The 12,536-nt window shown below is 44.2% G+C and overlaps 1 protein-coding gene across 1 annotated transcript; it reads left to right on the top strand.

Moving 5' to 3' along the window:
- Window positions 1–10,048: 10,048 nt before the first annotated feature.
- On the top strand, window positions 10,049–12,489 carry ATNIH1004_008901 (uncharacterized protein; the record flags this gene model as incomplete). Its single annotated transcript, XM_033573504.1, has 2 exons — window positions 10,049–12,391; window positions 12,451–12,489. The coding sequence occupies 2 exons, from the start codon at window positions 10,049–10,051 to the stop codon at window positions 12,487–12,489; spliced, it is 2,382 nt and encodes a 793-aa protein (XP_033424056.1).
- Window positions 12,490–12,536: the final 47 nt, after the last annotated feature.

Genomic DNA, 12,536 nt, shown 5'->3' with positions numbered 1-12,536 from the left:
CACTGAGAGGGAGGTGAACAGAACAGAACCTCTAAACTGTAAATAATGAGGTAACTAAAGGGAAGTACGGAGTATTTCTGTCGGGTCTCTTCCAACCATGGGAGGAAATTAAAAGAAACTTCCGCCAAAGAGAGACCTAAGAGGGGTTGATCTGGGAGGGGGTCGGAGGAGGTTCACGAGTCAGTCCCGGCGTTTGGGGAAATCGCATCTAATTTTCACCGAAGGTTAAGTAAATCGTTGAGGAAGGAATCGTATAAGAACCAGTCCCCAGGCTGTATGGGATCCAGGGCACTTTTGCCTAAGACGAGAAGTGTTACAAACATTGTTCCATCAGACCTGTCATGTCGCTGCTCTAACCACATGGATCCAGTCTGCAGAGTAAGCAGGGCAAATCCCTCCAGGAGTAAGTAAGTAATACATCCTGATGATGATAACAATCTTATTACAATGGCCATGTTGCCTCGTTACACCTGGATGTCCAGAGCCCACCAGATCGGAGGAGCATAACTAGATAGCGGGCACAGAATGGCCCAACCCGATGGAGGGCTGGCTGCTAAGCCCCCGTTGCTGATCCACACGGTATATTGCAGTTAAATGTCTGGCAATTGACCTCTCTCTCTTTTATTTAATTTAATATTTTTTTTTTTTTTTTTAAAAAAAAAAGTATTATTTATTTATTATAGCATAATGAAGGGCCAATTCTTGACAATAGAAACAGTTCCAAGGCTATGAAGATCATCCGATGGTGGTTTGGGATGTGCAGCCAAAGCCTTCGTGATAATACAGGAGAAATGCTGAATCCGCCACCAGTGGGACCTTAGTCCACGTTAGTCCTCCATGTTCAGCTGGGAAGTACACACCCTATTCAGCTTAGGGCCAACTGCTAGTGAGGAAAACCCAACCTAACCATTATCACCGTGGTAATACCTACATACCTCGTCTGGCTCTGTAAAGTGTGTATTAAATTTGCCTGTGGTGCATCGTATACGTCTTTTCTGGCAGGTAGAAAGGAACGTAGATACAAACACATAGTGTATACAATGTGGTAAGATTCGCCTGTAACATGATGGGGATCATCCAATTTCTGGTTGGACTCGCCATCTCGCTGAGAGTCCGTACAAGCGCTATTATGACCCATAGAATGGGTGCCTATGCCTCCTTCCTAACTCCACCGCAACCAAGATCTGGTCGAAGGCGTCGTCGGACAGAAGGCCCAAGGGCTCACAAAGCACGGGCCAGTTGCACAAAGTCTTCTAATAACTCATATTCCCGTTCTTCATACGCACTGTATCCCACAGCCTGTACTATGTTCTATGGCTCTGTATATTCTCCGTATGGCACCTCTTCAATAGGCTCGACTAGATCATGCACGGCTAATGTAACCAAGCCATCGACGGTCCAGGAGTATTGCAGTATCACAAAGAGCCTAAGCCTTTTTTCATTCCAGCAGAGGGACTGGATAAGGAAATGAATAATAATTATAATAATAAAAGGATATAGAAAGGAGGACGGTTGAGCAATGGATCTATACGACCGGATGAACTCTACCTTCCACAGACAACGGATGAAACGATGACCTTATTCTTCCCTCAGAGAAAAACTTTTCACCATTCGGACCTGTCTAGTTTCTCTAGGCAAATGAGAAAAAGACCTCAGCAACTCAGCTGATGAATCATGGAGGGGTCGAGTCTCGTGAGGCGAGCTAAAAGGTCTTGGAAAGGGAGGGAGCATGCCTGTTCGGCCCTCAGATTCGCTGGCGCTCTCACGGTCCGGCTCTTGCGTTGCAGCTGAGATCCCTGCTACGATCTACCATTGGACTGAGCCTCGTCGATAGTCATCTCCAGACTTTCTGGAACAGGTCGCCAATCCAACCTTGTAACAATGGTAGTAAGTAGTATCCCCATACTCCTTTGTTACAAGCATTAAGAGGGGGACCTTGGCTATGGCTCTGCCATGCTCATTCCGTAGAATCTCCGCCCCGACTTGCATCCAAGCGCCTGTCCCGCCGCCCTGGAGTACATACCGAATGCGTAGGCATCGTCGATAGCTCACACGCATACAGACAGGGAATATACGCAGGGCTTCCGACTGTGTATACATGGGGAAGTAGTAGCTCAAAAATGCTGCCCCTAATCAAGCTTCATCGCAATGCAGATGAAAGACGGTTCAGGTGGTATCAACCTAGCGAGTCCGGAACGGGCGGATCTGGAAGAGATTCTTTGGCATTTGCCATCAAATTACCCTTTTGCACTTGACATGTTCCCAACAGGCAACAGCCGATCGGCTCGGGGTTGATCCAGGATGCTGCAGCAGTCTCAGCAGGCGCTCAGCAACAAATTTTGTATACATGCGGAGGATAGTCACGAGTCACGACACTGATTGGATAGATAGCTAGCGGTAATGTAGGCGCATCGCTTTGTCGGTTGGAATCGGTTCCGCAACTGCGGTTTTACAGACGATTTTTGTTTTCGGCGCGAATTATCGACGCGTCGTCAGCCTGGCCTGGGTGGTTCGACATAATTTTTATTCGTTCCTCTGTATGACACAAGCGTGGCCACCGCAGACGAAAGAGATGGGATAAAAAAAAAGAAAAAAAAAAAAGACCATATGCGACCCGTGCAGGTATCCAGAATTGTCAATCTCGGCGATGGCCGACTGCTGCGCCTCACTGGGACAACTGTCACGTTGTTGAAGTAGCCACGGTGGTTGTGGCTTAGTTTCTGCAGGAAAGGTATGACGTCATGTTGCTAAATTCAATCATCGTATATGGAAGTGAAGAGAAGAGGCAAAAAAAAAAAAGAAAAACAGAGAAGGTTGAAGACGTACCTTAATAGGTAGATGCGCGTCGTTTCCAAAAACGGTTTGGATTAGACGAAAAATAGAAAGCGGGGATTCTATAGGTTAGAAACATTGTATAAAGCAGCATTTCTTTCTACTTTAGCAACAATACTACAAAGAAAATAGGAAATAGAGAAATACTCGTATTGCCTATTTTTAGCGCCCAGCGCACCAACCTCTAATTGACTCATGTTGCAGCATCACCGACGTAACAAATAGACTGTTTCCATATTGTAGGTCACGACGGACTTAGTTTGAACAACTCGGTGGCCTGAAGAATTCAATGTAGCAAAGATGAGCTTTAAAACCCAGTTAATCCATAATATATGTGCGAATCAAAATAACCATGGCAACACCATTACTGTGTACTACATTACCTTGTATTACAATATCGTACTGTAGTCCCTGGTTAGTTAGGTGCCTAGGTTGCTGTCTAAGCGCCCTCTATGTCCCGGGTCAGACTTTAGGTCAGAGGCCTGTACGCTCAGAAAGCCAATGTAATTGCATCTACCCTGGCTCTACCCCTACCTTGTCTCAGGTGGCACCATCCCCACGATCTTAACTGGTAGGTATGTCGGTTACCTGCATCTATCGAAAGAGATCATGGGTAGAAAGTCCGCATGGTGTTGGGAAGGATGCATTCAAGACCCACAAAGACCTGCTGACAGTGCATATGGAAATGGTCAGCTGTTCAACTAGCCGCTTTGAGATCAGTAGCATGGCCTTGACTTTTGCTTTGTCGGTGAGGATGGGGTGTTAGTGATATATCAAATTGATATAGGCCTGATGCATGATATCACGAATCTAGGCTCTTACTCTGTGTTCAGAGAAGGTACTATATTCAGCCTTGGTTGACAACCACGGTCATTTTTTCTCTAACACAAAGGGAGGTACATTCGGCAGAGCTGTATAACAATTGTTATTATGTTGCTAGTACTCTCTTGACTCAGCCAATAGGCTAATTTCATTCTATCATGTAAGGTCTGCCATAGAATATCAGCATAGAAAGTTCATCCATGATAAATGGCTCTTTGTATCATGTAAATTAATACTCAGGCAATATATAAAAACCAGATAATAAGTAGTATCGTACGTACCCGACAGATCTACAGATGGTTTTGCTAAGAGGTAATATGTAGTAGTGTTGTAGATTATCTATAGCTTAATTTAATTGCAATTTATAGTTATCTGTTAAGGACATATTTATAAGCAGGCCACCCTGAGATTAAGGCCCAAATTTATTATGACAGAATACTACAGTATGATAATGTATTTGGTGTTCCTCTTTCTATGACACTACTTGCTTTCTAGCTCATAGTATATATTTTTCGTATTCTGGGCAAGATTATTCTAAGATATATATTTTTGGAATTGGAATTTCCCCGTAACGTAATTGGCGTCTGCTTTCTTATTGTCTAAGAGTCATGCATACGAAAATTAGACAAAGGACATTGCCTTTAAAATATCTTAAATATTAACTATTCTAACTTCTTCCGACATCTGTATCTATATCTATGGCTAATATTGATTCCTCGTTATGAAGGTAAATCATCATCACATACCACTACAGAGTACTCCGTACAACCGATTCTGTTTCTATTTATACCTATTATTTGTACAGGTAAGCACGTTCAGCTTGACCAAACTACCAATTGACACTTGTCTGACTTAATATCCAATATAGTACATCATCCCACTTGATAATCAGTATTGCAAAGGCAATATATAGTATATCCCTTCCACATAGACGCCAAACCATCGATATACGCTTTTATTCAACAACTCTGTTTGTACTTATCAGAGAATGAATTCTTGTCTGCCATTCTTGTCTCCCACTGACAGCTATAGCCAGAATAGACGCCCATGGGTAAGATAAATGGAAGATATTAGGTCTTATTGCTAGCATAAAAATAGTTTATAACCACGAATTTTAAATTGCACTCAAGTGGTGTTTATTATAAATCTCGCCACCAGGGTGGTAATGATATCTCACAAGCAAAAGTTGACTATACATAGGTTGCTATTATTAAACCGTGTATGTACTTAGGTCTTGTATCTTAGATATAATCATTAATTTTCTATTTCCATTGCATTTATACAATTGTTAGCAAGCAAAACTGTTGTATATAAGTTAAGATCTGTAAGACCCTATATTTCCCCTATAAAGCAATGTAGGATAAAGGGTTTTCTTGTACATACTGGCGAATAATAATTGTAGTTATTCAGGATCGCTTCTCTACTATCAACTAGATAGGCATATATAATGATTAATTTAGCTGCTATATATATGCACCTACTTGGATAGGAGGATTTTCCTGGTCAATAGGTCTCTATTTTATACAACACTTAATAGTATATATAGGTATGGATTGATACGTTTAGATAAAGTCAACCCCAGGATTCAGGCCTCATCATATCCTTCACATCCTTGCCTATTATTCGCACACCTCTATTGAAAATAACTACGATGAGACTTGTCAGTATAATTTATATATAGTACATATGATTCCCCCCTCTTCACCCAGAATAAAAGAAGATGGAGCCTCTGTGAGCGACATTCAAAGCATGTTGGAAATGTTCAGTTGGTAATGTATTGCTGTCAGTGTTAGAAACTGGGATAGTTGAATGTCTGAAAGAGTGAGGTATGCAATAAACATCTGTATGTAACTATATAGGCGCGTATGATCAAAGACCTATGCAGTAAGAAATGGACACAAGCTATGAATGGCCTTAAAATTAAATACATCAACAGTCGCATACTTCAGAAATCGACTAAGTCTAGGTACCTGCTCTGATTATCTATGTACTATTAGTGAGACTCTATCGGTGGTCGGTGATGCTTTAAATGAAGTAGTTCCACAGACATTGAAAGGAAATAGTTAGATGTATATCTTATTGAAGACTATATGTGTAAGACTGGAAATAAAGCATGCTGTTATTTAAAAAACTTTACTGTATTGTATGCACGAATATGGCTCTAGGTAGTTATAACGCTAGAGTGGTGCATATAAGCATTTACCATATCATGATATTCTTTTGTAGGTCATACGTTCCATACATGTATGTTATCGTCAGGGTTATCTACAGCTATACCATTAGCACAACCACTTTGCTGGTACCAGGAGAACAGGTTGCTTGTAAGGCTTACGACTTAAAGCTACTATGAGTATCTAGTTCCCTCGTATCTATACAATATGTATGTGCAAAATGCTGTCTGGTTTTAAGACATTAATATGCTTAGGAGTAAGTGAGTTTAATAGTCAATTCAATATAAAGTTCTATTAACCTGTTGTAGCCCAGATATATAATGTTTAGCTATGCATGTGCTTCCCAATGAAGCAAGAGCTTGAGGCCTTGGACGCCATATGCTTATGAAAGCAACATAAGAAAGATAGTCCATAGGAACAGTCGCCGTATTGCTGTATATAAAACACCACTAAATTGAAGAGCATCTCCCTCCCATCATGTTGCGTGAGGCCTTCTTTGCAACTATTGTTGCACCTAGTACTCTGCGTCATTATAAGTATTATTTTTTATGGGGTCTTATCTCACCGATTTCTCCCCGCGTTTTTTGGGGATTTATACCCATCGTCTATACTTTTGGGATGTACTTCATTATTTACAATAAATATATTTGTCGATGTATAAAGTGGGATTTTATTCCTGTTGCTGAGCTTAAATTATGCACTCCGTGTCTTTAACATAAGGACGAAGAATTGCTATATATCAAAAGTTATCATATTCTTTTACAAATCCTGAAAGACTAGCCGCTATCAAGAAGAGCACAATAATTTCTCTATCACTGTGTGTAGTACTGAGTATCCTCAAGTATATTATAGATCATAATCGGAATGGATAAAAATATCATCACGCAGTTGTAATCAGAAGATGCAGTAGATATGAAAGTAAGAATCGAAAGAGAAAAACCAAGCTAGATACTAAAGAAAGTATAGGAATAGTGCATTGAATTTGATATTATCGCAAGATTGTTAAGTATTTCAGGAAGGTCACTTCAGGCATAAGCCGTATATCAAGTCATAGGAATTGCATGAGAGTAAGAAATGGCTTGACAACCATGGCTTTGACTTCAAAATCTGCACGTTCTATAGATGGCAGCAGAAAAATTCATACATCAAGGAAGCAGTACTGAAGTTTGTACTTTGTTAAGACTGACTAACCTGACTTTCAGTCATGACTTCCACGTCTGTACATGGGAGCAAATGTACCTGCCAGTAATATCAGTGTACTGCGTCCAATGTTGAGCTGCATAGATTTTAGTGTTCCAGCTCACGACGATATCTTGAAATGTACGCTGGCGCTAAACTCAAAATGTATATCTCAAAAGGGGTTCGACTTTGCGGCTGTATTATCCACTTTACCTCGGGAGGCAAATCTCTTCGGGAGTAGACAAAAATGCCCTTGGTATTTGATTTTGAGATTCATTAATATATCTCTAGGAATAGTTCGCGGGGTACATGGGTGTCAACGATCTAGTGGAGTATGCAACCTTGGCTCTTTAGAGTAGTATAGCTTTAGATTTTACTCAAAATTGGACCCTAGTATGTATAATTCTTCGATGTGATACTGGGAGAGTCCAAGATAAGGAAACCTACATCATGCTCCTAGAAGTACTATATACACTGTATACACGTGGTAAGGGAAAAATGTAAATGGCTCCTATATGAGGAGCGTCGTGTACCTTGAATTGGGACTATGGAAGACCCTGTTTAGGCGTACCAAGGGCAGGAAGAATATAGGGTAGCAGATAATAGTGTCCAAATCTTTTCAGATCTATTCAAGAATCATTGATTTAGTGCATGCTATTACTATCCCATGAAGACATAAAGGGAGTGCCCAAATGTGAGCCAGTAAGACAGCTGCTAAATATTCTACACTACGTAAGACTTTCCATGGAAGACATTTGGTATTTCTAGTGAGCTAGCGGATAGAGATCATGCTCTAAAGTCAACACGAATGAGGCCCACTCTACTAATGGGTCCTTTGTCCTTGGGTCCAAATCTGGTCTGAATTTTGAGACCATTCGTAGTTTACTACCACTACTTATGGAAAGGCTTTCGATGCTGCCATTGTGATACCTCAATCAAGTAGATGAGATAAAATTAGCAGTATATATTGATCACTGCTTGTCTATTGAAAGCGTGACGCGAGAAAACCACTCATGTAGACATGAGAGTGAGGGAGAAAAAATTTAGAGTTGGGCCTTTTGTCGGGTCAGGTGACGGCTCAACTGACTGTGCGGAAAAAGAAAGCACACTGTCATTGTTGATCTCGTTCTTATGGCAGCCTCAACCGACCGAGGACTCAAGGTTTCCCCCGCTCCCATATGTACGTCTCGGCGAAGAATCTGGGGCCAAGCTGGTCCTTTCCTTTCTCCCTTGCGGATCACAATATTTTCATGATAATTATTATCGATTCCGAGCATCCCCCGCCCATTGGCGGCCCCAGAAAATCCCGACCAACTGGGTGGAGACAAATATAATTCATTCAAGCACAGTTCTCATAATCTCTCAGGTTAGTTACCTCATCAGGTAGGGATGAAGCTGGCGATTGTTTATCCAAGACACAAATAGGGAGTGCAGATGCATCTTGCGGCTACGTAGCTTGTACGTACGATAATTCTCCGAGATTGACAAGTTGATGAAAGGTCTCTCGTGAACACACACACACACATGAAAAAGAAAGAAAAAAAAGCCTAAAAATACAAATCCCCAGCTTTTACCTTCCGATGTTGCATTCTTAGCGAGAAGGACCATGTAGAGTCGTCGAATGGATGACTCTGGGTGTAAATCAGTGGAGCAATTTATGGGACAATATACGGGGATAAGCCACGGTCGGACAACGATGAGCCGTTTTTCCCTTCCTACCCCAAGAGAAAACAAGACTTTGACCGTGGTCGGAAAGGGCCCTAGGCGCAAACCCCGCTTCATGGCCACTGTTGATCACCACGCTAAACTAAATTAACCCCGAAATGGAAGTAGAGAGGATATGCATCCCTCGCCAATTGCCATGTTCTATTATTTAATCTAAGCTGCTCTCCGTCCTGATATCACATGTTACCGAGCTGAAGCTCCGAGGAGCCGGCCGGAACACTTACAACAGGTGGGTTTGCTTCCTTCCTTGCATTGCTGTTCTACGCCCAACATTCCTCCAGGTTCGGCTGATGCGGATGGAAATATGGAGCCGCCGTTTCCCCAGCATATATCGATAATGACTGCCGATGTCGCCTCCACAGCTGGGGACTCTCTTCCTTGGGTGACATGTCGTCTCCGCAATAAGTGGTTTCAGAATTCATTTCTTGACATCCCTTAGCCAACAGTGCCAGATGAGGCGAAAATCGTGAAAGCTGGGAGGAAAAGTCTGGGACAGTGGGTCCCACCCCGGCACACCAGAGCTCGATTTAGACTCTACTAGGGTCCGTACCTCAAAGACAGGCACCCTAGCCAGGGACTAAAATTTACTACCAGAGCATGTATCCAATCACCGCAACCCCTTTAGCACAGATCGACTAGGCAATTGGACTACGCCCTTATTATCCCAGAGGAACACAGTGATTGTCAGATGCTCAGCTTGGCTCAATACGATAGGTACTCTTGCCGATCACCGAGGTATGGTGGGAAAAAAAAAAAGAGAAAAAAAGAGGCCCCTATTGTAAGTATCGCAAAAGATCTTCTCATGCCACTCGCAATTTCCCGGACTCCTCTTTCGCCTCCCCGCAAGACTAAGACACTCTAAGGCAACGTGGGGTACGGCTTAGGCCGAAAATCAGTGCTTTCTTTGGACCAAATGACACAGTCTATGGAGGCTGGCAGGAATCATCCTCTGCCGCGGAAGCAATGAGCGCGACTTAACGTCATTCATCACGCAAGAGCAAACGATCAACATGTCGTATTCGAACGGAAACTAAAGAGGAATTACCTCCGCTAGATCGGACCCAAAATACTCTGCCGCTGACATCAGTAGCGTACTCCGGAGTAGGAACGACACAAAAACCAACACAACCTAGTTAGTTCACATGTGGGGAATATTGGATAATCCTCGGTCTGTTCCAGTGGTTGGATCATTGAGGGAGTAGATAGGCTCCGGGCACCTGCAGACACATAAAAGGAGCCTTGCAGTCACCGTAGATCTGTACTTGGGCTCTTTAGTCGTCGATTGCTGGCTGTCCCCCTGTGAAGAGCATAGACCCAGCATGCGTTTCTCATATCTATTACCCGCGCTCTTGCTTTCCAGCACCTCGCTGGCATCCCCTTCACAGGCGTCTACAGCAGTGGGCAATGCACCATCACAGGGGAGTACTCCACCGGAGGAGCAGCCTGTAGCTCATGCACCCGCCGCGACCCCCGAGCCGACTACTCAGCAGCAGCAGCCGGATGTCCAAGTCAACGGCCAGCAACAGAGTGCTAATACCAACGATGAGAATGCCGACGCCAATGCCAACAACCAGAACGCGCCAAACCAAGCCGCGCAATCAGAGCCTGCTTCCGGCTCTCAGCCTAGCAACAATGCCGCAGCACCACCACAGGCAGACAGCTCGTCTGTCCCAACAGGCAACGGAGGCTCCCAGAGTGAGGGAAGTGTTCCTGGCCCAACTGCCTCACCAAAGGAGTCTCAGGGTGGCTCCAGCTCTTCTTCTGAAGGGTCTTCTCCGTCACGTACAGCTCAGCCAAAGGGACAAACTACTGTTACATCAACTCCCAAGTCCGGTAGTCAAGATACCAAAGTTTTGCAAGGTCTTCTCGAGGGCCTCACTGGAGGAAGTCCTTTGAAAGATCTGGGGAATCTTATCGATGGCCTGCTGGGCCTTCTAAACCCAACTTTCCTCAAAGATGTTGAGTCTTTCTTCCATCATTTTGCATACCTATTCGACGACAAGACCACGGAGCAGACAAAGACAATGATCGACACTGGAAGCAAGCTTCTTAACTCGGACATGATGAAGGAGATCCAGGGTCTCCTGACCAATGCCAACAAGCTCCTGACTCCTGAGTTCGTTAACGAGATCAACAAGCTGATCAAGGGACTCGGCCCACTCCTCACCCCCGATCTCTTCAAGAAGATTTCCACGCTTTTGGACAATGGAAATGATCTTCTGACCACCGAGTTTGTCAAGGAGGTCAATAGTCTGATCGGAAATGCCAACAAGTTGTTGACGCCTGAATTGGTCAAGGAATTACGACAACTGCTTGATACCCTTGGCCCGATCTTGTCTCCTGAGCTGCTGAAGGAGGTCTACAACTTGTTGAACAACGCTAACGACCTGTTGAGTCCGGACTTCGTCAAGGAGACCAAGAACTTGATTAACTCGCTTGGCCCACTTATCACCCCCGAGTTATTCAAGCAGATCAGCTCGCTACTGGGCAATGCCAACAAGTTGTTGACTCCCGAATTCGTGAATGAAATCAACAAACTTCTCAAGCAGCTTGGACCACTTCTCACCGATGATCTATTCAAGCAGATCAGCTCGCTACTGGGCAACGCTAACAAGCTCTTGACTCCTGAATTTGTGAACGAGATCAACAAGCTTCTTAGGCAGCTCGGCCCGCTCCTCACCGATGATCTGTTCAAGCAAATCAGCTCGCTCCTGGGCAATGGCAACAGGCTATTGACTCCTCATTTCGTTGATGAGACCAAGAAGTTGATCGATTCACTCGGCCCGCTCCTTACTCCTGATTTGTTCAAGGAGATCAGCTCGTTACTGGGCAACGCCAACCAGTTATTGACTCCTCAGTTTGTCGATTCGATCAAGAAATTGATCAACGCCGTCGGCCCGCTCCTCAGCCCTGAGCTGTTCAAGGAGATTGGCTCACTTTTGGGCAACGCCAATAACCTATTGACACCAGACTTCGTCAAGAAGACCCAGGGCTTGATTAACCAGGTGGCTCCTATGCTCAATGAGATTGCTCCTATCCTGACACCTGAAGTCCTCAGGAAGGTCGCTGGCTTGTTGGATAACGCCGCGGATCTTCTGACGAAGGAGTTCGTCAATGATACCAAGGGATTGATCACCGGACTTGCTCCTGAGCTTACGCCTCAACTTCTTAAGCAACTCGGCGGCCTGCTGAGAAGCGCAGCATCGTTGCTGACTCAAGGATTTGTTGACGAGGCTAAATCAGTATTGGGTAACGCCAACAACCTGTTGACACCCAAATTTGTCAACGAGACACGCGACCTCATTGATGGCATCGCACCCGTTATCACTCCCGAGTTGCTCGGCATGGTTGGCGGTCTCCTCAACAACGCTAACCATCTTCTGACGAGCGAGTTTGTGGACGAGACCCAACACCTGATTGGCCTCGTGTCGCCTGCCGTTACCCCTAAGCTGCTCAAGGAAGTGGGCTACCTGCTTGGTAACGGAACCCGTCTGTTGACACCCAAGTTCGTCAATGAAACTAGGGACCTGATCAACGATGTCTCGCCTGTCATCACGCCTGAGCTGCTTGGCGAGGTCGGTGGCTTGCTGGGCAATGCCAATCACTTGCTAACTCCGAAGTTCGTCAATGAAACTCAAATCTTGATCGAAGATGCTTCTGAGGTATGTTCTAATAAAAAAACGCATCTTATTATTGGATATATGACTAATCATTGTTTTAGATACTCCCTGTCGTGGTTAAGATTTTGGGTACACTGTGAGGGGCTTAAGCCATGATGCGTATGGGGCTAATGATTTAATGGACAAT

The sequence above is a fragment of the Aspergillus tanneri genome, assembly GCF_003426965.1.
Source record: "Aspergillus tanneri strain NIH1004 chromosome Unknown AapTan_6_pilon_pilon_pilon, whole genome shotgun sequence".
NCBI lineage: Eukaryota > Fungi > Ascomycota > Eurotiomycetes > Eurotiales > Aspergillaceae > Aspergillus > Aspergillus tanneri.
The sequence above is the reverse complement of the archived record's forward strand: the minus strand, read 5'-3'. Positions and strand labels throughout refer to the sequence as shown.